The sequence below is a fragment of the Erinaceus europaeus genome, chromosome 19, assembly GCF_950295315.1.
Source record: "Erinaceus europaeus chromosome 19, mEriEur2.1, whole genome shotgun sequence".
Lineage (NCBI taxonomy): Eukaryota > Metazoa > Chordata > Mammalia > Eulipotyphla > Erinaceidae > Erinaceus > Erinaceus europaeus.
In genome coordinates, this window is record NC_080180.1 from 56,555,152 (window position 1) to 56,582,363 (window position 27,212).

General features: G+C 49.0%; 1 protein-coding gene across 4 annotated transcripts in view; it reads left to right on the forward strand.

The window, feature by feature from the left end:
* Positions 1-27,212, forward strand: part of ZNF827 (zinc finger protein 827) — a 200,550-nt gene that overhangs the window by 69,540 nt on the left and 103,798 nt on the right. For all 4 annotated transcript variants that reach the window (XM_060178999.1, XM_060179000.1, XM_060179001.1 and 1 more), the window contains 2 exons: positions 437-917; positions 23,431-23,664. In XM_060178999.1, coding sequence (XP_060034982.1) covers positions 437-917; positions 23,431-23,664 — 715 coding nt within the window. The remainder of the gene's footprint in view (positions 1-436; positions 918-23,430; positions 23,665-27,212) is intronic.

A 27,212-nucleotide genomic window follows, 5' to 3' on the forward strand; every position in this document is an offset into this window, starting at 1 on the left:
CAGATAAATAGAGAGAGAACACCCAAGAACTCACATTTGGTGTGGCAGAGTCTTGAACCTGTAACACACATATGGCAGAACAAGGAACACCCCCCCCCCCCCCCCCGTTAGCTACTCGGCAGCCCCTGAGCTGAGCTTGTAGTATTTCCTCTGAAGACATGGCCATGATGGAGTGGCTAGAATGTGAAGAGGGTCCCACTGCACACACCCTCCTTTGCCCCACAGCACCCAGCCTGGCTCATGTCGCAACCTTTGAACCCTTGTGGACCAGCCTTGCTTCCCAGAGCAGACCATGAGCTGCTCCCCTGGTTCTGGGCCTCCTCCTTGCGTTGGGAAGCCAATGGGGGCCGATGGTGGTGGGGAGGAAGGACGAGGTTGACCAGCTGCCTGGCTGAACGTCCTTGTTTTCCACTCACTGTTCCTGCTTCCCTGACAGGTTCACCAGCACCAGGACCGGGGAGAGACCTTCCAGTGCCAGCTCTGCCCTTTCACTTCCTCACGCCACTTCAGCCTGAAACTCCACATGCGCTGCCATCAGCACTTCCTGAGGACAGAAGCCAAGGTGAAGGAGGAGCTCCCAGACCCCGAGGTCAAGGGCTCCCCCCACCTCAGTGATGGTGCCTGCCTGGGGCAGCTGCGGGAAGGAGGAGGGACCAAGCTAGCGGGGGCCACCACGGCGGCCGGGACTCCGGAGAGGACTAGCCAGGGGGGGGCCGGCGTCTCGCCCTTGCTGGTCAAGGAGGAACCCAAGGACGACAACGGTCTGCCGGCCTCCTTCGCACTGGGCACCCCCGACAGGCCGGCCAACCACACCAAGCTGAAAGACCCCTCCGAGTACGTGGCCAACAGTGCGTCCGCTCTGTTCAGCCAGGACATCTCTGTTAAGATGGCGTCTGATTTTCTCATGAAGCTGTCAGGTACTTGAACAGGGTTGCCTTCACTTTCCTTCTCTACCAGTGTTCTCGGCCGTCTAAGGAATCCTGGTAGGACCAGATGGTTTGCACACACACCCCCCTTATTTTCTGTGGGCAGTCTCCACTTTGCTGCATGCTCTTCTTGGCCTTTGGCTGATTGCATTTGTAGTTGGTCCCTTGCTCCTCGTCTGTGTTATCGCAGTTTAGGACTGAAAGCTGCAGGGGTTGGGCATCTATCTCCTGACTTTGTCCTTTCATGTTTGGGGGGGGCGGCGGGACAGGGGATATGGTGAACTGGCTGTGACAGCTCTAGGAGAGACCTTGGACTCTCTCTGTTTAACTTGTCTCTGCATTACTGTTTTTGTATCTTCTCTTATTCACTTTATTTTTTTAAAGTAAATTTTGTTTAGTATTTTTAACTATTTATTTAATTTGATAAGACAGAGAAACTGAGAAGTAAATGGGGATGGAGTAGAGAGAGAGAGAGAGAGAGAGAGACAGACAGACAGACAGACACCTGCAGCACTGCTTCACCACTCATAGAACTTTCCCCCATAGGTGTGAACTGCGGCCTAGAACCTGGGTTCTTGTTCATGGTAACATGTGCACTTAACCAGGTGTGCTACTGCCTGGCCCCTATTCATGTTCTTTATCACCTTGGTTTGGAAGGCATTTAAAGCATATGTGTGCAGAGATGTCTGTTACAGACTTTTTTTAATTTCTTTTTTTTAAATTGGATTAATGTTTTACACTCAAAATTAAATACAGTAGTTTGTACATGCAGAACATTTCCCAGTTTTCCACATAACAGTGGAACCCCACTGGGTCCTCTGCCATCCTGTTCCTAATTTCTTTTTTATTGACACCAGGGTTATTGCTAGGGCTTGGTGCCTGTACAATGAATCCACCGTTCCCGGTAACTATTTTTCCTTTATTTATTTATTTATTTAATTTAAAAAATCTATTTATTATTACTTTTGTTTTTATTTGATAGGGCAGAGAGAAATTGAGAGGAGAAGGGGAGGTCGACAGAGAGAGAAAGACAGATACCTGCAGTCTGCTTCACTACTCCTGAGGCTTTCTCCTGTAGGGAGGGAGTGGGGCTGGTGCCTGGGTCCTGGTGCACGGTCACGTTTGCACTCAACCAGGTGTGCCATCCCTGCCCCCTGAAGCATACAGTCTTTGGCATTAAGTACATTCACACTTTACATTTTCATGATGAGGACTGAAACCTTTAACCCATCACACGCTAACTCTGTCTTTCATCCTATGCTTTTTTTTTTTTTTGTAGACATAAATGCTCACATGTGTACAGTTTCATTGCTCCTGACCACTTTTTCATTCAGACAGATAAATAGACACCCAGGCAGATGGACAGACAGAGGCACTCCAGCTCTGACGCTTTCTCTGGTGCCGTAGCACCTCTCTTGCAGTGCCTGGGCTCAGACCTGTAGCACGTGCTGGGCAAGGCAGGTACCACACTCAATGAGCTATTTCTTCAGCTGAACTTTCTGTCTTTCCGGATGTGATTACACCAAACCTCATGTCAAATGGCATTAATTTTTTTTTTCTTTCCAACTATCTCAACCCCTTTTAGGAAAGAAAAAGAACTGGAGGGGCCAGACAGTGGTACACCTGGTTAAGCACACACATTATAATGCTCAGGGATACAGGTTCAAGCCCCTGGTCACCACCTGCAGGGGAAAAGCTTCAGGAGAGTGGGGAAGCAGGGCTGCAGGTTTCTTTCTGTCTCTCTCTGTCTGTCTCTCTCTACCTCATTCTCCCTTCTGAATTTCTCTCTCTCTCTATCCAATAATAAACAACATTTAAAAATTAACTCAAATATAAATCATAAATATTTACCTTTATTAATTGGCAAAAGTAATAACTGCAGCCATCAAATGACCTGAGATCTGAGATGTTTCGTCTAGCTTTTGGTCACTTATAGACATGTCGTTGGGATCATCGTGGTTTTGAACAAGGGGGTGTGGGGACATGGAAGGAACCCCTTTTGCTCGGATTCTTCTGGATTGATCCAATGTGTGGTGGGGAGAGGCTGCTCCTCCCTCGGTGTTTTAAGTGAACGATTTAAAATTTTAAAGACGCCGTGGCTGGCGGGGAAAGGTCGGCCGAGACTAGGCTCGGTCTTTCAGGGGAGGAGGGCTGTCCCTGGAACGATTCCCAAATGCCATTTCAGCTCTTTGGAGATTGACAATACCCTTTTAAATGGAGAATAATTGGTCGCCCGCCTTCCTTTAAAGGGTCTGCGAGTCACATTTCATGAAATGTCATCACCAGGTGGACTCGGAGGGTCAGCTGCACTCTGAAGTCCCTGTGCGCCTTGACCCTGCAAGGAGGCTTCTCTGGAAGGACCCGGTCATCTGGGCCTTGGTCCCCCGGGAGGACGAGTTGCTAGTGGGGAGGAAGGAGGAGAGATGGGAGATGGTGGGGGAAGCAGCAAGCTGGGGTACACAGGTCAGCAGGCGTGTGTGGGCCTCCAGAAGTGAGGGCAGCTCTACTTCTGTAGGACTGTGACCTTGAACCGTGATGACGGAGGACCTTATGGCTCCTCTCCCTTCTTCCTCCTTCTTCCATGCTAGTCTAAGCAGTGGTGTTCGTTTGGAGACGTGGAGTCTTTCTGTAATTAGTATTAATGAGAGAGAACCAGAGCATCACTTGGACACATGCCATATTGGAGGTCAGATTGGGGAACTTGATTCTTTAAGGCTCAGGACTCTAGCCACCGTGCTGCCTCCTGGACCCCTGGAGTTTTATACTGAAATTTGTCTGAAAATAGGGCTGAGAGTGGGGGAGGGCAGAGGTGGTGGCTCACCCAGTAGAGTACATACGTCAGCATCCATGAGGCCTCAAAACCCCAGTCCCCATCTGCAGGGGAAATTTCACCAGCAGTGGAAATGAAGCGCGCCTGCTGCAGGTTGTCTCTCCTTTTTGTCTCTCCCCCACTCCCATCTCTTGCCCTGTAGCTAAAAGGGAAAAAAATATGGCCACTGGCCACGTGATGGTACACACAGTACTAAACACAAGGACCCTCACAAGGATCTAGGTTCGAGCCCCTGCTCCCCACCTGCAGTAGGGACGCTTCACAAGTAGTGAAGCAGGTCTGCAGGTGTCTGTCTTTCTCTCTCCTTCTCTGTCTCCCCAAATGGCCTCCAGGAGCAGTGGATTTGTAGTGCTGGCACTGAGCCCCCTTGATAACCCTGGAGGCATATATATATATCTCCATATATATATATATATATATATCTCCACCAGAAATGGTGCTGTGCAGACATCAAGCCCCAGTGACAAACCTGGTGAGAGAAAGGAAGAAAGACAGGAAAGAAGGAAGGAAGAAACAGGAAATGTGAAGGGAGGTGGTGATTCCTTGTGTCTGGTTTTATTGTGTTGCCCAGTGTCCTGCTCCGTGCTGGCTGCTGGAAGTGTCAGAGACGGAACTGGGAGGTCTTGCTTGCAAGTCCTGTGACTACCACTGTGCTGTTGCCTCGGCCCCAGTTTTCACTGTGCTGCTGATCTTTTAGCATTTCACCTGGTCGGGGTGGGGGGACAAACTCTGGTCCTTCCTGGGTAGCCTTTCCTGCCTGTGGCCAAGCAAATGTGTCAGTTTTTCTGCACCTAAGTGTCTTCTTCAAGGGATCCAGTGTGAATGTCACATTCCCTTAGCAAGCTCAGAAGGGAGTGGGCGGGGATTCTTTACACACACACACACACACACACACACACACACATGGGATGGGCACTCAAAGTGGAGCCCGGTCACTCTCCCAGACAGGGCTCCCCATCTTCCACCGCCATCCAGGAGCTGTTGAATCAAGGAGGTTTGGCCTGTGGATCCTCGGGGTCTGCTGAGCCAGGCTTGCGGTGCCCCCTGCCAGCCTGTAATTAGCTTCCTGAAGCAGCCTCTGGGAGCACAAGAGAGGACCCAGGACTGCTGTGAGCAGCTTGCAGGAGCCAGACAAGCAGAGCCAGCCTTTGGGGGTTGGGGGTTGGCGGGCCTGGCAGGGGTGGGGAGCTGCACCCCAGGCGGGGGGGGGCGTGCTCACTTCTCCACTGACGGGATTTGTTTACGCACTGGCAGCCGGAGTGTTTACCGACCGATCAATGGGCATCAGCACACAGATAAGAAACGCGCACTATTTATGCAAACGGCCCAGGCAGCTATTTTATGGTGGCTTAGGCGAGGTCCTGGAACCTGACTTGTATGCACTGTTACCTAGCAACCTGCAAGAAAGTCACCGGGGAGTGAGCTGCATGGGTAATTGGGTGGGTGTGTGTGTGTGCGCGTGCGTGTGCGTGCGTGTGCGCACACACTGGGTTCTAATGTAAACTTGGTGACTGTGGCCCCAGCGACCCAGGGGAGGAGAAGAAAGGGTGGAAGGGAAGGAATTCTTTTTTTATTTTCTAGAGGCATTTTTTTTTTTTTAAATCTCACTAACTCTGGCTGGTCATGCCCCTGTAATGAAGAGCCCCTGTGCCCACCTGGGTGTGTGTATGGGGGACTCTACCTGGTGGTGACTGTCATCAGGACCCAGTGTCCAGCTCCCTGGGATGACACAGCTGAGGCTGCAGCCCTCCCCATGGTCAAGTGTAGTGAAGTCTGGGCCAGCCCGCCCAGGGCTGCCCCTCGGTGTCATAACGGCAGCATTGTCCAAGGACATGTGTTTGAGCGGGGCTCTGTGCATGCACCTGCTCTGGCCGCCGGGCGCAGCTGTTTGTGGGCACTGAGCGTGGGGCCTCTGTGCCAGCCCCCGCCGCCCCAGCCGCCCGCAGGACCTGGGCACAGGGGCAGATTCAAGCATGGACCGGCCTTACTTGTTTCCCCAAGAGCAGAGGCAAACACTTGTTTCTTTCTTGCTGGGCGATTCAGGGGGAGTCTTTCTTGCTTCTTGGACTGAAGTGAAGCATAAAGATGATTCAGTGGAACCCGGTAGGGGTTTTGGAGAGGAAAAGAAAATCACTAGTGGAATGATCTTTCCAAGGGACACTGAGCTCCCCCACCCCCATCCTCCTCCACCTGCCCCCAGTTGGTCTGGTGGTTCCTCAGAGATGGTGGTGGAGAAGTCTGACCTCTTCTCTGTATCCCTCCCCTCCACCCCCTTGCCTGAATCCTCCCTTTTCATCCTTCATAGGGAAAGTTACTCCCCGGAGTCAGGGCACCCAGACTCAGTTCAGCCACCTGTGGGGAAGGGGGCTAGGGGTCAGGCAGCCCCTGTGGAAGCCTTTCTGGGCTGATCGAGGAAGGAATTCTGTCACCTGCACTCAGGCAGGTGGGCTTTGGAGACCATAGTCCTTTATCTTTGCATTGTTAATCTTTTGAGGAGCCGGAAGGCAGACAGAGAGAAAGCATTGCCCCTCTTTGGGGCAAGTGATGAGGGGCTTTTAGGGATGCAGAGCCCCTCAACTCCTGCTTTTTTTGGGAGACCTACACTATGCTGGAGGGCTTAGCCATGCCAGGGCCCCAGGGAAAGAAGGGGGTTCAGATAGAGCAAATAGTCAGCAGATATACAGCCCTGGGGTGGATCGCCAACACCCCTTGTGTCAGGGCTCTTCCCCAGGCTCAGAAAGTCTTACTTGGTTGGGCTAGAATGGGACTCAGAGGGTTGGGGAGAAGGCATGATGGTTCTGCGAAAGACTTTCATGCCTAAGGCTCTGTGGTCTCCGGTTCAACCCCCAGCCAGAGTTTAATAGTGCTCTGGCCTCTCTCTCTCTGTATTTCTCTTATTAAAATAAAATAAATAAAGCACTTTAAAAAATAGGACCCAGATACTGGTGGCTTTTTTTTTTTAATTCTCAAATAATGGTACCATACAGCCAGGACTGAGTCCTATTGACATGGGCGAAGATCTGAGTAGCTAGAACCACTTTCTTCTCTTTCTCTTTTTCTTTTTCTTTCTCTTTCTCTTTCTCTTTCTCTTTCTCTTTCTCTTTCTCTTCCTCTTTCTCTTCCTCTTTTTCTTTCTCTCCCCTCCCCTCCCTTCCCCTTCTCTCCCTTCCCCTCTCTTCCTCTCCCCTCCCCTCTACCCTCCCTCCCTCTCCTCCCCTCTTCTTCCCACCTATCTCTCCTCCCCTCTCCTCATCTCCTCTTCTCTTAACATTCTGTTTTAAAACCAGATCCCAGCTCTGGCTTGTGATGGTGCTAGGGGTTGAACCTGGTACCTCTGAATCCAAGGCATGAAAGAACTACTTTTGCTGGGGAGTCAGGCTGTAGTGCAGCGGGTTAAGCGCAGGTGGCGCAAAATGCAAGGACTGGTGTAAAGATCCCAGTTTGAGCCCCGGCTCCCCACCTGCAGGGGACTCACTTCACAGTCAGTGAAGCAGGTCTGCAGGTGTCTGTCTTTCTCTCCTCCTCTCTGTCTTCCCCTCCTTTCTCCATTTCTCTCTGTCCTAGCCAACAATGATGGCAACAATAATAATAACTACAACAATAAAAACAACAAGGGCAACAAAAGGGAATAAATAAATAAATTAATAAAAATAATTAAAAAAAAAAAAAGAAAGAACTACTTTTGCAAAACCATTATGCTCCCTTTCCCTCTTCTCTTGCTTTCTACCCATGAAAGAGATGTGGCAAAGGGAGCGAGAGGAGGCAGGCATTCATCACAAGCCAAGCTAGGAAGGAACAGAAGCTTGCAGGAGCCATGGCCCTCTGAGCCCTGTGAATTTCCTCAAGACAGGAGCGTGGAAAGAAACCTCATGTCCCTCTCCAGCTGGAACAAGAGAGCCCAGGACTCACCTAGAGCACCAGGGAACCAGGGCTGCCATCTTGAAACCTGATTAAAAGTTGCCTACAATGACCTTACATCACTTTCTGAGAACTACACTTTCCAAGAGATAAAATTTAACTCTAGCTCTCCAAATTATAACCAGGCAGTTGACAGAAACTTGGCACCTCGGCAGTCGGCTGGGAATAGCTTTATGTCCCCGCTTTTTTTTTTAATTTATTTTTTTTTCCTAGAGAAGATATAAGTCACTTCTACTCCTTTTAATCTGGAAGCTGGAGAAAAGTTCTTGTGCCATATGCCCCATGTTCTATTACTTCCATGAGCTTTAGACCATAATCTTCTGTGCCAAGAGGGATGGGCAGATGTTTCAGGCGCTCACTGACAAATGGGGGCTGTTTGTTTGTTTGTTTTGTTATATTTTTATTATTGGATAGAGTCAAAGAGATATTGAGGGGGTGTGTAAGATAGAGAGGGAAAGAGATAAAAAGACACCTGCAGCTCTGCTTCACCACTTGTGAAGCTTTCCCCCTGTAGGTGGGGACCAGGGGCTTGAACCTGGGTTCCTGTGCACTGTAATGTGTGCGCTCAACCAGGTGCGCCTGGCCAATGGCTGCTGATATACTAAAGGTTCTTGTGGACGCGTGGAGGCTTTCTTGTGTATTAGAGATGGTTTGTATCTGTCCACCTTCAGCTGGTCCATAGAGCTTCTGCACCTGTATCTGCAATGCTGTTTGTCTGTCTGTGGTAGCTGCAATCTATTTATGAGAGAGAGAGAGAGAAGGAGAGAGGAGAACAGAGCCAGAGTATCACTCTGGTGTATACGATGCCAGATTGATCTTGGAACCTCGTGCTTGAGAGTCCAGTTCACCAGCCCCTATGCACGTGGCCAGGCTGCTGCTCCCTGGCTTTCTTGATGGCCAGCACTTACGGTCCCAGGCTGAACAGCTGCCTTGAGGAGCAGGCAGCCCCGCTGCCCTTTTGCAGTCTTGGGCTGTGCTGAACCTCTCTGTGCTGGTGACTCATCTGAGAGGGACACTGGGGCTCTTTCCAGCAACTGGCTCTTCCATGAGATGAGGACTGAGTCCCAGGAGGGGGCAGGTGGCTTTGCAAGAGAGTGGGGCCTGGAGTCACACAGACACACACATACACACACACACACACGCACACACACACACACACACACACACACACATGCACACACGCACACACACACGGAGACTTGCGTGGGTGGGGACGTTGTGAGATTCTCTCACTGCTGGTAACGTCTGCATCAAAGTCACACCCACTTCGTCATTTGACTCATAAGACCATTGTAACATGGAAATAGAGTCTGAAGACAGGCACCCATTTCAACCCCCTTCCTGAATGGTTTGCAACACCCTCTTTGCTCCCAAGAAGGATCTGTATTTGTACCTGTTTTTGCACAGAGAAAGCAAGCCAAAGAGGATCTTTTGGGACAAAGTGGGTCTCCGGAAAGGGGCTTGGCGGGTTTTGGTTTTGTAGCTGCAGCCCCTGACATTGGCTCCCTCCCCAGAAGAGTTTTAGACCGGCCCTTGGGACAAGCAGCAGGTCTGGGATGCTCACTTGGGGGGAGGCTCTGGTGCTGGCTTTCCCTCCCCGCTCTGCTCCCCACCCCACCCCACCCCACACCCGGGCCCCCTGTACAGGCTGTGTCTCCTCAGGATCAGGGGAAGGAAGCACCGGAGGGCTCTGTCCTCTGGCCTCTGTGTTGAGGTAGCCAGAGTCTCCAGCTTGGGGCCATGCACCAAAGGCTGTGTGCTCTGCATCGCCGGTGTGAAGGATTTCCAGGGAGCGTTTAGTACAGGTGGAGCGGGCTCAGTCAGACCAGTGTATGTGTCCTAGAACTTTGGTGTGTAACCGGCTTCCACACGGTTGTGTTGCCGAGCCCCACTAACCGGGGCGACTGCACGCGAGTTGCAGGGGAGCCCAGAGCCGCCTTCCTCCCGGTGTGGAGAGAGCGGAGAGAGCTCTACAGTTTTCACTTTGACTAAGCCTTGACAGAAATGTACAAAAGTCTATGTTTCTGCAAAACTGATTCCAGGTTTTTCTTTTTTTTTTTTTTCTACTCTTGTTACTTGAAAAGTGTACTTTCTTCTATTTCCTACTGCTTTTTGTTTACTTGTGTGTTTACTTATTTATGTTGCTACCAGAGTTGCTGCTGAGGCTTGGTGCCTATACAATGAATCCACCATTTCTGGAAACCATTTTTTTTCCTTCTTAATTTTATTTTGATAGAGACAGAGAGAAAATTAAGAAGAGAGAGGGAGAGGGAGAGGGAGAGGGAGAGGGAGAGGGACAGGGAGAGGGAGAGGGTGAGGGAGACCTGCAGCACTGCTTCACTGCTCATGAAGCTTCCCCCCCTAAAAATGGGGACCCAGGTTTCAACCTGTGTCCTTGCACGTGGTAAAATACAGGCTCTACTAAGTGTACCACCACCCAGCTCTGGTTTTTATTTTATTTTAATGAGCCAGGTCTTTGAATATGTGAAAGAGGGAGAGAGACCATGGCGTCAGAGCTTTCCCTAGTGCTGGGACCCTGCCTGGCAGTGCCTGGGCTTGACCTGGACCATGCACAGGCAAGGCAGGCTCCCCACCCGGTCTAACTACTGCTCACCAAGTGTATTTGCAGTGGCCTGGGCTCTGTGAAGCTCCCCCTTGGGCACTACAGGCCATGCTGTGTGGTCAGAACACAGGCCTGTTTGAGAGACCGCGGGTGAGGCTGGGCTGCTGGGCCCAGAACAGACAGCCCTGCCCCACTGCTGCCGAGTCTTGGCGCCTGACCACTTAATTAGCTATTACCTAATTTTTTTTTCTCAGTTGAGCAAACTGTCTTTTGACCTCCGTCTGCTTCACTGTTTATTTTCCTTGGCTTCCAACTAATGCATGCTAATTCAGTCACTCTTCTGGATACATTGGTGCGTGTGTGCCTTCAAAATAGAGCTGCCACCCACCCAGCCCCTCTGCATGCAATCTCCTCCTCTCCAGCCACTCCCCCTTTCTCCCTGGGCCTTCCCCTCCCCCGCCCCAGTCACCCGCCCAAGTCCCCGCCCATCCTGGGAGGGCTCCCTGTGCCAGTCCCTCAGCTGCTAGGTCTTACCTCTGCCAGGCTCCACCCCTCTGCTCGCCCTTCTTTGCCCGTGCCAGCTATGGAGTTGCCTGGCTTCTCCCCACGGTTAGGCCATGGTGGGGGCAGAGGGGAGCTTCTCTAAAAAGAATGGACAACACACATTAAAACTCCAGTGATTGGGAATCGAGGGGTAGCACAGCAGGTTAAGAGCATGTGGTCCAAAGCGCAAGGACTGGCTTAAAGATCCCGGTTCGTGCCCCGGCTCCCCACCTACAGGGGAGTCGCTTCACAGGCGGTGAAGCAGGTCTGCAGGTGTCTATCTTTCTCTCCCCCTCTCTGTCTTCCCCTCCTCTCTCCATTTCTCTCTGTCCTATCCAACAGCAACAACATCAATAACAGCAACAATAATAACTACAACAATAAAACAAGGGCAACATAAGGGAATAAATAAATAAGTATTAAAAAAAAAAACCTGTGACCACTGTGACTGTTGTGGTTTGTCATGGTACAGAGTGTCTTAAGAAGGTTGATGACATCCCTCTACTCTGTGCTCAGTGCCAATGCCAGGCAGCCTCCAGAGAATGTTCTAGTGCCCACCCTGCTCTTCTTCATCAGATAGTCACAGAGAATGTAAGAGAGACCATAGTGCCAAATATTCCTCCAGTGCAGCAGAGGCCAGCGGGATGAAACCTGGGTCTCACACGTGGCAAAGCAGAGCAGTATCCAAGTGAGCTATTCTGTCAGTGCTCTGTTCTCCTCACTCTGTTTTTTTTTTTTTTTAATTTATTTTATTCCCCTTTGTGGCTCTTGTTGTTTTGTTGTTGTAGTTATTATTGATGTTGTCCTTGTTGGATAGGACAGAGAGAAATGGAGAGAGGAGGGGAAGACTGAGAGGGGGAGAGAAAGACAGACACCTGCAGACCTGCTTCACCATCTGTGAAGCGGCTCCCCTGCAGGTGGGGAACCAGGGGCTGGAACCGGGATCCTTACGCCAGTCCCTGCGCTTTGCACTTAACCCACTGCGCCACCTCCTGACTTCCCCCTCGCTCCGTTTTATTATTATTTATTGGATAGAGACAGAAAAAAATTGAGACGGAAGGGTCAGGCAGAGAGGGAAAGAGAAAGAGGGACTCCTGCAGCACTACTCTACTGCTTCTGAAGTTTCCTACCTGTAGGAGGGGAGCAGGGGTTTGATCCTGGGTCTTTGTGCTCTGTAATGTGTGCACTCAACCGGGAGCACCACCACCCAGCCCCCTGCTTCCCACCTCTGAGGTCAGTCTGGCTCCTGTTAGTCTCATCCTTGAAATCCCCGCTTAGTCTCCACCCTTGGGAGAAGTCCCACCCCAGGTTGGTGGTTGTGATTGTATGGTCTGTCCTTCGTCCAGTTGCTTGGGTCTTAGGTACTGACCTTTTTCACTCTTGTCTCATGTTCCTGGGGTGGGGGAGGAGGCCAAGGAGAGGGACACGAGGCCTCTTTGTAACATCGGCATCTTAGAAACATCCTTGTTGTATTTGGTGGTGGATTATGAGAACGACAGCTCATTTGTCAGCTTGTGAAAGTTGGGTTTTCAGGGGCTGTGGTTATGATTTCACTGTACAAGTTTTGCAGACTTTTTTTTTTTTTCTTAACAGCCAGAATGATGTGAGAAATCAGACAAATTGGAGTGATCCTGGAAGGGGGCTCCCAAGCACCTGCCTCCCCTCCCCCTGCCCTTGTTGCTTTTTGGCCCAGGGCCTCATCGAGCAGGGTCAAGTCCAGGAGCCGGAGTCCGTCACACAATTGGTGGAATCACAAAGCTTCCACCATGTGGCAGTTTCAAATGGTCTTTGGCATTCAGTTCATGCTCCTGTGTGCTTGGTGGTCAGGGCCCCACTGTTATGGTGCTACTGGGCTGACACATCCACTAGTTCCACAGCCAGGCTGGCTGGGTGCTGTCTGGGTGCTGGGCAGGGCAGGGCTGGGAAGGGCTGGGCAGAGGCTGACTGCGTGCTGGCTAGGTGCTGGCTGAGTCCTGGGCAGGGTCTGGCCAAGGGCTGACTGATCAGTTGCTGGGCTAGTGTGGGGGTGCCTCTTCTTGGGCGCATACTCTCTGGGTTGGAAAGATCGAGACCACAGCCAGTCTGGGCTGCTACTCAGTGACACGACAGAGATGACCCAGGGACAGAGCTGGTGGTGGCGAGGCGATTCAATTCTTTATTGATCAGAGAGTCAAGGCTTTTAAGAGTCGGACCCGGAAGTGGCAAGTCGGAAACAGAAATGGCTTGATTTGGTTTGGAAAGGGGTGGAGAAAGGCAAAATGTTGCTGGGAAAGGTAGGAACTTCCTTAGCAACTGTTGTACGGGTTTTAACTGGTAGGATTAATAATACCCTGCAGGCAGGGAGGGTCTTGAGGGTAGAAAGAAGATAGATCAAAGGAATGGAATGGGTGGGGATCTTTCAGGCAAAATGATGATTATGTAGATAATAAGGGAGCAGGCCATAGTATCAGGAATGCAGGGTGCTTTGTGAGGCAGGGAGTCTGATAAGATGAGGCAAATCTTGGGGAGGTTGTGTCCCCCCTCATTCAACCTCTCAGTAGAGAGAGACTGACAGGATGGATGTCCCCTTAAGTCAAGCCCTGCCAAGATCAACCACATCCTCACAATTTCCCTACAATCAGTGGTGGTCTCGGCCGGGTGGGCTAATTCTACTTTTCAGTAGCTGACCCAGGCTGGCCCACTTGGCAGCTGGGCCAGATTCCAAAGGACACAGCAGAAGGCACAAGCCTCCAGAGTGAGCCCCAACTCCTACCCAGCTCCCCAAACTGGGGAAATCCACACCACCTCTTTTTAGCCATTACTGGTGCTAGTAACAGAAGATGCACATTAATCACATGCTCAGGGAGCATCTACATGGCTGCACGTGCTAACAGAAGTGGGACACCCACCAGGGGTCGATGGACTGTGCTTAGGATTGGGGTTGGGGGCTGGGGACATCAAAGAAGGGGGGGGTCCTCCAGCAACAAGGGGCTGACAGAATCCTGCCTCAAGAGCTTTGCTCAGCCTGAAGATAGATTTCCCTGATCGAAAAGGTTATTTCTGGAGTTGACCCTACATCTAGGTAACCTACATTCTCTCTTCTTAATGAATTACCACAGGGTCATAACAGCACTTAATTTCAGGAGCACTACTCCACACCTTGAGAAGCTTCTATGAGTCACTCAGCCTTCACCACCATTCCAGCACCTTCCACCCCAGCCACCGCCATCTTTTCCAACATCCGAGAGAACTTGCCAGTTGATGGGGAGGGGATCAAACACTGTAGAAGGCTGAGTCTCCCAGGAGGCTGCAACGTGATCCTTTTACAGTCTCCCACAGTCACTCAGCCTCTGTGAGAGTGGCCCCTTCATAATAACATGCCTTCCAGAAAGGCTCGCACACGCCAGGGCGTCAGCCTGACTGCTTACAGCGACACATGTGAAAGTCCAGAGGAGGCCCCAGGGAGTCTCCCAGTTCCCTGAAAAACCTTGGAGTTATCTGACCTCTAGAGTTGCTCCCCTGCAGACTGTTCTTACTTATTTTTTAACTTTATCTGATAGAACAGAGAGAAATTGAGCAGGGAATGGAGGAGAGAGAAAGAGAGACACCTCCAGCACTGTTTCACCTGCAGGTGGGGACTGGGGAGAACCCCACTTCTTGTGCATGGTAATATGTACACTTAACCAGGTGTGCCATTGCCTGGCCCCAAATATTTATTGGTTAATGTGTGTGTATGTGAGGGGGGGAGAGAACAGATAGAGGAGGGAAGACTATAGAGAAAGAGGGAGGGAGGCAGGTAGAAAGGAAGAAGAGAGAGGGACTGAATTTGGAGCACCACTCTGACATGTGATGCAGGGGACCAAACTCCAACCCCAAGTGCACAAGTTCTGGGCTCTCTGCCCACTGCACCACCTTGCCATTGAGTCTTTGGGTGTGTGGCGAGAAGGTGTCCGAAAGCCAGCTTCCTTTTGCACCGCGGGCTCTAGCTCAGTGGGTTTCCCAGGACCCCTACTCTCCTTCCTGTTTTGAAGCAGACCCGCAGCCTGCCTGCTGTGTGTCGGCTGCCATCCTGCCTCTGTGGAGAAAGCCCTCGTTCATTTCTCTTTCCGCTCCTGAGCCCCGGCTCTGTCCTTTGCCCGTCCCTGCCCCAGAGGCTGCTCTGTGTGTCTGTTAGCAGAGCTGTCCTCCGAGGGGCCCGTGCTGTCCCCAACTGGGGGACAGAGGTCGTGCAGAGTGGCCGAGCATTAGCTCAGGTGGCAATTAATGAAAAATACCAGATGGCTAGAACTTCACTAAGCACTAATTATAAAACTACTTGAGGAAAATTAAGTCATTTACCTGATTAAGAGCAAGGTTTAACAATATTTGGTGAATGTTTTAAAACATTCTATTTGAGTCTAATATGCCTCACCCCTTACAAGTAATTCTCCACTGTGATTATTATTTAATTAAATCTTGACTTTCCTGATGATTTTAAATGATGCTTTTTTTTCTTACCCAAACGGCATCAAAATGTCCAAAGATCCTGGATCCCCAGCCGGGTCACACACACAGATCTCTGACTTGAACAGGTTAGTCATTGCACCTGTCTGTCATCTTGAAAGCCATGCTCCCATTCTGGGTCTGTGACTGGCCTTTATAAATATGTAGTCATTTCTTAGGAGAAGAGGAGAGGAAGGAGTGAAAGGGGACCACGGCTCAGCTCTGGCATCATTTCAGAACCCCATCAATCGAATTTATTCAGATGCTTGCAAAAGGAGTACGGAATTAGAAGGTTTTGCTTCCAAGTTGGCAGCAATTAACAACTGCTCTCATATAAAAAAAAAAAGGCAGGCTAAGAGCTCCCCAAACGTTCAATGTGACGAAAGCTATCTCCTGTCTACCTCCTTTCTCCGCTCTGGGATGGTAGTCGTATATGACTCAGATGTCACCATGAGGATCTGAGCAATGATCCCGATAAGCCCTTAGCATACTCTTTGTAATACAAATGCCTATATGTCTGCTTGTGTTTATTTCCCATCAGGGTTGTTGCTGGGGTTTGGGGCCTGCACAATGACTCTGGTGCACCCGGTGGCCATTTTTTTCCCCTTTACTTATTTATTTATCCATTTATTTATTTCACCACCATGGTTATCACGGGGGCTCTGTGCCTATATCATGCTCCCGGTGGGCATATTTCCCTTTTTATTTATTTATTTATTTTCTTTCTATTTTTTTATTGGATAGGATAGAGAGAAATTGAAAGGGAAAAGGGAAATAAAGAGGGAGAGAGAAGAATAGACACCTGCATAGCTGTTTCACTAATCATGTAGAGTCCCTCCCCCAAGTGGAGACGAGGGGCTCAAACCCGGGTCCTTGGGTGTAGTAATGTGTGTGCCCAGCCAGGTGCACCACCATCAGGCTCCCTCATTTCTTTCTTTAATGGACAGTGACAGAAACAGACAAGGACGGGAGGGAGGAAAGGGAGACAGACAGGGAGACACCTGCAACCCTCTCTCTAGTGAAACTCTCACCAACACAAGTGGAGACGAGGGGCTTGAACCCAGCCCTTGCATATGGTAACGTGTGCTCTACCAGCTACACCGCCACCCAGACTGTTCAACCCTCCCATGTTGATGGCTCCAAATTGATAAAATTTATTCCTGTGTCTGCCTTTTTGTCTGTTATCTGGGATCAGAGGCTTCACTGAAGTGAGTAGTCTAGGACCTACTGAGGAGGGTAACTTAAAGCAGATTCTCAGCCAGGGGTGCACAGGGGTGGGGGCAAGAGGTGGGGCACAGGCAGAGGGCAGGCAGCTGGCAGTGTCTGGAGACATTTTGGCTCTCAGGGCTGGGAACTGCTGTTGGCATCTCATAGGTGGAGGCCAAGGACGTTGCCTTTGTACACACGCACACACACAGACAGACACACAGAGACACACATGCAAAGACAGACACACACGCTTTCCAGCCCAGAATACACAGAATACAGCCATGCTTGGGCTGAACTTCTTGAAAGATCAGTGCAGAGCCTGCGCTTCCCCAGACCGGGGCTGGATTGCTGTTCCTCTCACTACCATCTTGGCAGAGGAAGCGCACCGCAAGGGAGACAGGAGCCCAATCAGACCATCCGCATCCCCACACGCTCCCGTGAAATGACATTCGCCATCTCGCATTGCTGAGCCTGCGCACTGTGAGATAGAAAAAAAAAGTCATTGGGAAAGAAGTTTAGGAACAAAAATTCAAGATCTACATTTGCTGGATTCCCCTGAAGCCTGTGCCTTTCTTAAGATGGTATCTTTACCCTGAAGAAACTGGTGACCAGAATCAGACCCCTGGAATGATTTTTCCCAGTGTTCTCCTGCCCCTCTTTCCCTTGGCCTTTATCTTGGATCCTTTCTGCAGCCCGGCGCACAGAGACGCATAATCGACAAGCCAGAGTGGCTCCTGTTCTTGTCTGGGACAGACAGTGAGAAAGGGACCCTGTGGGTTTCCTTGCTGTGTTCAAAGGGAAGGACTTGGAAACCTCCAGACACGCCAATGGGAGTCAGGGCAGGCTTTGTGAAAATAGTTGCGTTACATATGTGTGTATAGATCTTTTTGTTTGGGCTGAAAATGAAATCAGGACTCTGCAGCACACCCTAAATGACTGCTTTTCTCTTAGTGATTTCCCTGGAGGAAAAAGAAAACATCTTCAATGCCACCTTTCTTGGTAAAGAAAAAAAAATGGGGAATTTTGGAAAATAGTGTCATATATATATTTAAGGTGGCAATTATTTAGTCAGGTTAATTTTAAAGTATAGATTTAAAGTGTAAATATTGCAGGTTCCCTTTCAAATTTCTGTTTTTACATCTTTTATTTAGACTCAAATGTTTGGAAGATTAAAACTCAGGCAAAGGTATATATATTATCCCAGTACATATTTTAAAAATATTTCTATTTATTTATTTTGGATAGACACAGCAGCATTGAGAGATAGAAAGAAAGAGACACCTGCAGCACTGCTTCACTATTTGTGAAGCTTTCCCTCTGCAAGTGGCGACTGGGGCCTTGGGCTTTGAACCCGGGTCCTTACACATGGTAATGTGTTTGCTCACTGGGGTATGCCACCATCCAGTCCCCCTCCCCCATCACATTACTAGTTGTGTGTCATTCCCTACATAGTCACAATGAAAGGCAGGTATGGAGTGTCTTGAAGGCTTATAATCCAGTGACATATTGAAGGCTTACTGGTTTTTTGTTTTATTTTATTTTTTTTGTTTTGGAATGTACTGTGGAAGCTCTGCTAAATCTGGGTTCTGCTAGCACCGTTATTTTTAAGTTTTCTGTAGCACAATGTCCAGCTGATGCTCATAAAAGTAACTGTGTCTTTGGAGAACGTCTGTTCACTGGGCATCCTCTCCAGAGGTTAGGGTTTGCTTTGAGGACTTCAGGAATCTGTTTTCTAGCCCCACCTTAGACTCAGTCACTTGTTTCTTCCCTAGCCTCTCTTTAGAATTTTTATTTATTTATTTATTTTTAAGAAGAGAAGCTGAGCAGTGGTACACCCAGTTGAAAACCTACATCACCAGGCACAGGGACCCAAGCTCAAGTTCCTGGTCCCCATCTGTGGGAAGGAAGCTTCACAAGCAATGAACAGGGCTGCAGGTGTTTCTCTCTCTCTCTCTCTCTCTCTCTACCTCCCCTTCCCTTCAACTACTTATCCTATCAAGTCAAGTCCTCAGGGAGTCAGGTGGTAGCGCAGCGGGTTAAGCGCAGGTGGTGCAAAAGGTAAAGACCGGCATTAAGGATCCCAGTTCGAGCCCCCGGCTCCCCACCTGCGGGGGAGTCGCTTCACAAGCGGTGAAGCAGGTCTGCAGGTGTCTATCTTTCTCTCCCCCTCTCTGTCTTCACCTCCACTCTCCATTTCTCTCTGTCCTATCCAATAACAAATGGCATCAGTAACAACAACAATAAAAACAACAACAAGGGCAACAGAAAGGAATAAATAAATAAAATAGAAAAAAAAATTTTTTAAGTATGTCCCCATTTAATTTCGATGACTCCTTCCCAGAGACTCAAAGTTACCGGCCTGATAATTAAACAGTACGCGCGTGTGCATGGTTCTGCTGTGAGTAAGCTCAGATGCTCTCAGGAAAAGCTTTTTAAGGAGGGGGGATCCGGAAGAAAGGGTTAGGGTAAGAGCACATTTTAGGAAGTCTCCAGTAAAGCTACAGGAAGTGGTTAAAAGCATACAAAATAAGCAGGAGCCTCTTAAGGACGCTTTCCCGGTAGAAGGTGGAAATGCAGCCAGGGTGAGGGCTGCTCAGAGACGACCGTCGTTCCCTTAGGTGCAGACCTGGTGGCACCATCCCCAGAAGGCCAAGAGCTTTTGTTCTGAGATGTTTCTGGACTCCTCCTTAGTAATGACTCAGAGGCATCTTGCTGAGTGTTGTGATCTAGGTAGCAAAGCTTTCAACATTTTCTCGAAGGTCTTATCCCCAATCCAAAGGTCAGGTCTAGGGGAGCACTTCTGATTGCTGTGGGTAGGACACGCTGAGATCCCTAGCTGGAGTTGGCACGGGTGCTAGTGGGGTGCTCTTAATGTCACTAGTGGGTAGTCCCTGCCCTTGAGGTCACAAATGCGGATTGGACATCTGCCGTGTGCCAGCAACTGTTCTGGGCTCTGGAGATAGAGCAGCATTGAAGCAAAAATGGCCACTCTCAAGAAACTCACCCTTAGGCTGGAGGAGCAGGCCACTTATGATGTAAATGAGTGAGGAATAAGAAGACCGTGTTGTGTGTGATGTGTCAATTTGGGCTGTATAATAATTATACAACACCCTAGACTTGCTGACTTGAACAACACAGACTGGTTTCTGATAGTGATCCCATGACCAGGGTGTTGGCAGGCTCGGTCTCTCTTGAGGAGTGTCTTTCCATTGTTTGGGGAGGATTTCTTTCTCATTGCCTGTGCACATGGCATCAGCTCTGTGTGCCCATGCCCCTGGTCCTACTCTTTTTCTAAGGATTCCAGTCATGTTGGACTACCCACCCATGGCCTCAATATAATTCACCTCCCTGCCTCCAAATACTCTCATGATAGGGCTTCAGTGCATGAACTTGGGACAAGCACAGTGCAGTCCATAACAGCAGGGATGAAGGATGCCTGTTGTCAGCTGATGAGTATTTTAGATCCAGTGGGGGATTTGAGTTGGGAGGGACTTTGGGCAGAGGTTGTAATTGTTTAAAGCAAATGGCCAGGTTAGACCCCCTTAGGAAGGTGGTCTCACAATGAAGTGATGCCCAGCAATGAGATACCATGAAGTCCTTCTCCTCGGCCACATCTTAGGCGGAACTTGAAGGCATCGTGTTAAGTGAGAGAAGCTTGAAGGTGAAGGATGAGTAGCAGATAAGCTCACTTAGAGGTGGAATTTAAGCAGCAATAAAGAAAGAGAATACGGGGTGGAACTTGGACTAGGTCTGGCCTATTGCATCAAAACCAGGGACTCTGAGGGTTGGGGGAAGGGAGGAGAGGTGGAGGGGAGTTCAGAGTGAGATGGGAACCCTGCAAAAGATGGTGGAGAAAACTCCAGGCAGTGGTGGGAGTGGTGTGCTGTCGCCTATCACAGGGAGACAGACTGTGACCCACATAGTCAACAACTGCCACCTCTTCAGATTCAAAGGAGGTCTCGAAACTTGACGTCAGGCTCAACCTGACGCTGTTGACTGGCTATGGAAGAAGGGCAAACGCTAGAAGAAGAAGACAGGGAGACAGGAAATTATACTCATGTGACAACATCTGTCTTGTAATTCATTATTTCTCTAATAAAATGATTTTAAAAAAAAAGAAAGAAAGATCATTTCACAGTGACTTGACAGTCCTTCATCTTTTTTTTAAGGAAAATGTTTTAATATATATGTACATATATATTTTATTTTATTATTATTATTTTATCTTTACCAGAGCACTGCTCAGCTCTGGTTTATGGTGGTGCAGAGAATTGAACCTGGGGCTTTGGAGCCTCAGGCATGAGAGTCTCTTGGCATAACCATTATGCTATCTACCCCTGCCCTTTAATATTTATTTTTAAAAAAATATTTTATTTATTAGAGAGAGAAATTGAGAGGGGTGGGGGAGCTAGAGAGGGAAAGAGACAGAGCGAGACACCTGCAGCCCTGCTTCGCCACCCATGAAGCCCCTTGCAGATGGGGACCAGGGGCTTGAACCTGGGTCCTTGTGCACTGTCATATGTGTGCTCAACCAGGTGCACCACTGACTGTCCCCACTCCCCAGCCCTTCACCTTTCTGTTAGTAGTAAAACTTTGCAATGTCACTTGAGTCCCAGCTTCTGAATAAGCTGTGGGAACTCAGAACTGGACATGGGATGACCTTTGTGCTTGTGTATTGACTGGGGGTGGGTGGGTGATGGGGGGTTTTCTTGGGGGGCATTGATTTCATCTTTTTATTTGTTAAGCAAGAATAGCTTAGGCTTCCCTCTAAAAGCCTTACAAAGAAACTTGTAGTAGGGTAAGACCTTCTTTCTTCTACTTTTTTAAAAAGCATTTATTTATTCCCTTTTGTTGCCCTTGTTGTTTTATTTTTGTAGTTATTATTATTGTTGTTCTTGATGTCATTGTTGGATAGGACAGAGAGAAATGGAGAGAGGAGGGGAAGACAGAGAGGGGGAGAGAAAGACACCTGTAGACCTGCTTCACCGCCTGTGAAGCAACTCCCCTGAAGGTGGGGAGCCAGGGGCTCGAACTGGGTTCCTTACGCCGGTCCTTGTGCTTTGCACCACCTGTGCTTAACCCACTGTGCTACTGCCCGACTCCCGACCTTCTTTCTTCTAAGGCAAATGGTAACCTGGTTCTTAGGTTCCGACAGAGTAGAAGTCAACCAGAGACCAACTCTTCCCCAAAAGAGCTCATTGGGGCTCATTCTGGAGAGAAGAGTGGGAGCGTGAGGGAGGTAGCAGAGGCCGGCCAGTGTGCACACTGCTGCCCCAAGGAGAGTGGGGTTTGGGTTGTGAGAGGACGGTCACTTGCAGATGGTGGTACTTGAGTCCAGTGAGGAGCAAGTCACTACAGGTGTCCGTGGACCCCGTCAGAAGGTTCCAGGTGGGGCTTGTGATTATTCTCTTGCCTTACCCCACTAGTGATGGCAGGAGGGGGTCAACCCACACACACTTTATCCTTTGTCATTACCACATGATCCCTGGAAGTGGAACGAATGGAGAAGGTGCTGGAGCTGGAGTACCGATGCATGATGCTGACAGAGGGCGTAAGTTGGGCTGAGAGTGTTCTGCAGACACCTGTGACTACCCACTACCCACCCCCCATAAAGAGTTAAAAGGGGGAGGGCACAAATGCCTGTGGAGATGCCAAGGGAAGGAGAGGTTCCCTCTCTTCCTTCTGGATCCTTCCAAGTGCACATCTCAGTGAGTAGAGGCCTGGAATGGCGTAGCCACAAAATCCATCCCGTAATAGGCTACTTCACTCTGCCCTCACCACACATGCCATATGAGCCAACTGTGCTAAAAATGGAAAAAGGACAGTAGTGGAAAAAACTGTTGAGATCCAAATCAGACCTGGAGTTTTCAGTCACAGGGATGTGAATTTCTTCTTTCTGACAAGTGCCCTGTGGTTAGGTAAGAGGCTCGTTCGTATCAGGGAATGCTGCCTGAAGGGTCTGTGGGTAGTCTGGGGCCTCTCTCCAACCTCCCTGCACATCTGGGATTATTCCAGAATAAACAGCTCTCTTGAAAGCATGCCCATCATGGGTTCAGCGATGACTTAGACGGCAGATGTGACTAGAGAAGCAGTGCCAGACGCCTGCCCTGTGCTGGGGGCCAGTGGCGTGGGCTTGTGAAGGCCTAAGTGCTGTCTTTCATCTTTGCCTTTGTCTTTGACAGCTCTCCAGCGGCACCTTAAAACCCCCCCCCCCCCATGTCACTTCAGGATTTTAGCTTTGGGTATTACTTGTGACTCTGGTTCCCGTTACTGAAGGTTTAAAAACTTGCTTGAATGGTTTGCTTCATAATGGGATTGGTGGGTGGGGAGAAGGTTCAAAGGTCAACAATACCATGAACAGGGGAAAGGTATTCAGGGAGGCTGGAGGGCAGAGACCCAACCAATTTGCAGAGTTAACGTGTGTGTGTGTGTGTGTGTGTGTGTATTTTGAATAGAAACAGAGATAAATTGAGAGGGAAATGGGAAGATTGTGTGAGAGAGAGAGGGAGGGAGGGAGGGAGAGAGAGGGAGAGAGAGAAGGAGAGAGAGAGACACACACACACACAGAGAGAGAAAGCTCTGTACCTGAAGCACTGTCTCACCATTTAGGAAGCTTTCCCCCTGCAGGTGGGGGCCGGGAGTTTGAACCCAGGTCACTGTGAACTGTGGTATGAATGCTCTAGCAGGTGCAACACCACCCAAGCCCAAGTCAACTGTCCTCAGAGTTGCTGGCAGGGGCCCTGGCTCTGTGCTCTTCACAGTCCCACACTCCTAGGAGAGTTTGTGTTTTTGTGCTTCTTTTGATCAGATATGGCATGGTGCTTCTCCTTTGTACTGGGCAAGAGACTATGCATCCTGCCTTTAAGTCTGGGGGCAGCTCAGAGGACATGTGTCCTTGATTGATGTGTGTGTGTGTGTATGTATGTGTGTTTGTATATGTATGTATAACTCCCTTTAAATTTTTTTTTTTTTATTGGCAGCTGCAAATCAGAAGGAGCCCATGAATCTTAATTTTAAAGTGAAAGAGGAGCCCAAGGAAGAGGAGGCCATCGGCACCACCCTGCCTCAACCCAGCTTCGTCTTCAGCCCCGAACCCGACCTCCCAGCCCCGGGCCTCTCAGAGGACATGCTGCAGCCCCAGGAAGGGCAGGGGCCTGTGTTGAGGCGGGACCCGTCAGTCAAAGCGGCGTCTGAGCTCCTCATGAAGCTGTCAGGTACTTTGCCAGACTCTGAACCAGTCACCTTTTGCTCACTTACCTCCCAGGCCTGTGGGGTGGCACCCTGCTGGGGTGTCACCAACCCGCTTACGGGGGTGGGGCATGTCACAGGAGGGCAGTGAGTTCAGGAGCCACTGAGTCGCACCCCTGAAACTCTGTCTTCCTGTATGTGAGCTTGGGTGCTGCTGGGGACTGTGTACCTGTCTGATTCACCATAGCCTTTGTTTCTGCAATCGTGACTGTAGGCTGCTGGGAAATGCTGGTGCTTGCTGAGATGCTGTGGGTCATCATTTTAAATGGGTTCTAATGACATTCAAAAGCTCTTGTGCTAATTGATCAAAATCTCTGTTCTTCCCCAGTGGAGGACCGAGAGAGGGGGCAGAGAGAGAATTTCTGCTATCTTCTCTAAAATCCAGGGAAAATATTTTTCTTGACTTAACAAGTAGTTGAGCAGGCACTTGAAGTAATTACCAATATAGCAGTGTGGTTTCCCCTGCAAGGGGAGTGTTGGGGCATTGCAGTAATTGATCTACCTTCTTAAGATGAATGAATGATATTTATTAACCTCGTATATAATCTGAGGCCATTGAATGTGGGAAGGATGGATGGCGATTTGAAATTCAGTTTATTTCAAGTTCTTTTCCTTCTAATTTCCCATCTCTCCTGAATCCTCTGGAACTTGTGAAGGAGAAAGGGTGTCTTTTGGAGGCCAGGTGGTGGCATTCCTGGTTAAGCACACACCTTACAGTGTGCAAAGACCTGGGTTCAACCCCTTGGTCCCCCACCTGCAGGGGGAAAGTTTCACAAGTGGTGAAGCAAGGCTACAGGTGTCTCTCTGTCTCCTTCCCTTTCTCTGTCTCTCCCTTCCCTCCTCCAGTAATAAATAAATAAAAAGATTAAAAAAAACAACGATAAGGAAGGGTATCTTTCCAACTCAAAGATAGGACTTTGAGAACATGGAGAGACGGACTTAGATAAGGACATAGCAACAGCTCACTGACTAGCAGCACATGGTGATTCTGTGGGGGAAAACTGTATAGCATAGTCCCTCCATCTCTCTCTCTCTCTCTCTCTCTCTGAATGAAAAAGCAACCCAGGAGTGGTAAAATCGCATGTGCACAAGGCACAGCCTCAGCTCTGCAGAACAAACAGCAGTCTGTGAGTGAGAGCACTTACCAAGTCATGTGTCTAATACTAATAATTAGTTGGCCATTACTTAAAAGCAGGTTTTAGAAATTGTGTTCAAAATGCTAATATGAATCATATGCTGTTTTCAGTTTATAAGTTGCTGTGCAGAAGGGATGGGTGTAAGAAATACATGAGGAAATTCCTTCCATGTGGTTCCATTAACAGTTTCGATTGTTTCTGGTTGACGAGTACATTGAAAAGTAAGAAATTAATTGTGACGTATGCACTTAGAATCACTGTATCTGAACAGTGTGACGTACGTACTTAGAATCGCTGTATCTGAACAGCTGAAATTCCTGTATTTGCCAGTTGGTGGGGTTAAGAATTCTTTAATGTTATCTCAAAACACACTGGAACTTCAGAGGAATATGATCTGTCACAGATAAAGCTCAAATAATGCTCAGGTCCTTGTCATGGTGCTATTTTTTTCTTTTTTCCCTCCTAAATGTGGTGGCGCTGTAGCCCCTGTGGAGATGGGAGATCTGGCAGAATCGTGCTGTGTGTTGGTAAAATTGATGTCCGGGCCATGTGTTGTCATATATTTGAACTCTTCTTCTTATGTTAAAATGTTTTATTGACATAGAGTAATCTATGGTTTGTTTGTTTTTTCTCTGCTGTTTTCCGGCCAATTCTGAGAAGAACGGACTCTCCCTTAGTCCACAATTTCACCGGATAGTGCCCTCTTCACCTATGACTTCTGTCTCTTCCTCATGGTTAGATCCTAGTGTGTCATATTTCCAGTTCAGATTTTGCTGTGCGGTCATTATTGTGTGTGGAGAAAGTCAGGATAACACTAAAAGAATATCCAAGGGGTCAGCAGGAGGTGGGCCACCTAGTAGAGTGCGCATGTCACAGACCACAAGAACCCAGGTTCAATTCCCCCAGTCCCCACTTGCAGGGGGCAAGCTGCAGAAGCTGTGATACAGTACGGTAGGTCTCTCTCTCTCCCTAGCTCCCTCTCTGTCTCTATCCTTGTACAACTCCAGTGCTCCTGACTTTTTTTTTTCTTTCCTTTTAATATCTTTCCTGTTAATGTCCCTCGAAAGGGAGACAGAGAAAGAGAAGCAGAGGCACCAGCATCCACGGAGCACACTGCCTGGCACTGCGCATGGTACCCTTGTGCCATGCTGGGCAGGAACCTGGGTCCTTGAGCGTGACAGAGCATTGCTCTCCCTGATGAACTAGTTCCTGGCCTGGGTTCTTTCTGGGAATTTTTTTTTTAATTCTTTGCTTCTTTACTTGTTATTATTGTATAGAGACAGAGAGAAATTGAGAGGGGAGGGAGAAAGAAAGAACAAGAGGGAAAGAGGCAGAGAGACGCCTGCAGCCTTACTTCACCATGTGTGAAGCTTTCTCCCTACAAGTGGGGACCCGGGGCTTGAACCTGGGTCCTTATACACTGTAATGTGTGTGCTTAACCAGGTGTGCCATCACCTGGCCCCAGTTTTTTTTTTTATTGTTTTATTTTATTTTACTTAAAATTTTTTTTTTTTTTTTTTTTATAAAAAGGAAACGCTGACAAAACCCATAGGATACGAGGGGTACAACTCCACACAATTCCCACTACCAGAACTCTATATCCCACTCCCTCCCGATAGCTTTCCTGTTCTTTATCCCTCTGGGAGCATGGACCCAGGGTCATTATGGGGTGCAGAAGGTGGAAGGTCTGACTTCTATAATTGCTTCCCCGCTAAACATGGGCATTGCAGGTGGATCCATACTCCCAGCCTGTCTCTCTCTTTCCCTAGTGGGGCAGGGTTCTGGGGAAGTGGGGCTCCAGGACACATTGTTGGGGTCGTCTGCCTAAGGAAGTCCGGTTAGCATCATGTTAGCATCTGGAATCTGGTGGCTGAAAAAAGAGTTAACATATAGAGCCAAAAAAAAAAAAAAATCATGAATCATGAATCTAAAGGCTGGAAAAGTTCATATAAAGAGTTGGGGGGTCTCCATTTTGTAGATAGTTAGTAGGCCTATTTTAGTTATATTCTAAATGGTCCATGACTATACTAGTTTTTTGTTGTTTTTTTTTTTCCCCTGAGCCTGACATCTGATATGTAAGTGGATCTAAGTTATTGTCTGGGGAGATGATGTCATGGCTGGAAAAAGGACCAGAAAGCTGGATCAGAGAAGAGAGTAGCTTCCAAATATGGGAAAGGGGTATAAATATTGTTGACTGTAAACCCCATCGATTCGATCTGATCTGGGGCCCATGTTCAGCTTAGGAGCCTATGCGACCTCTGCATCCCTGTAGGTCTGAGCTCACAGTCTGTGGTCATGAGTGGGAACGTTCCAAGCTGCCCCAATATCAGGACCCATCTTCCTCAGGACCCATCAACACAGAGTATATGTTGTCCAGC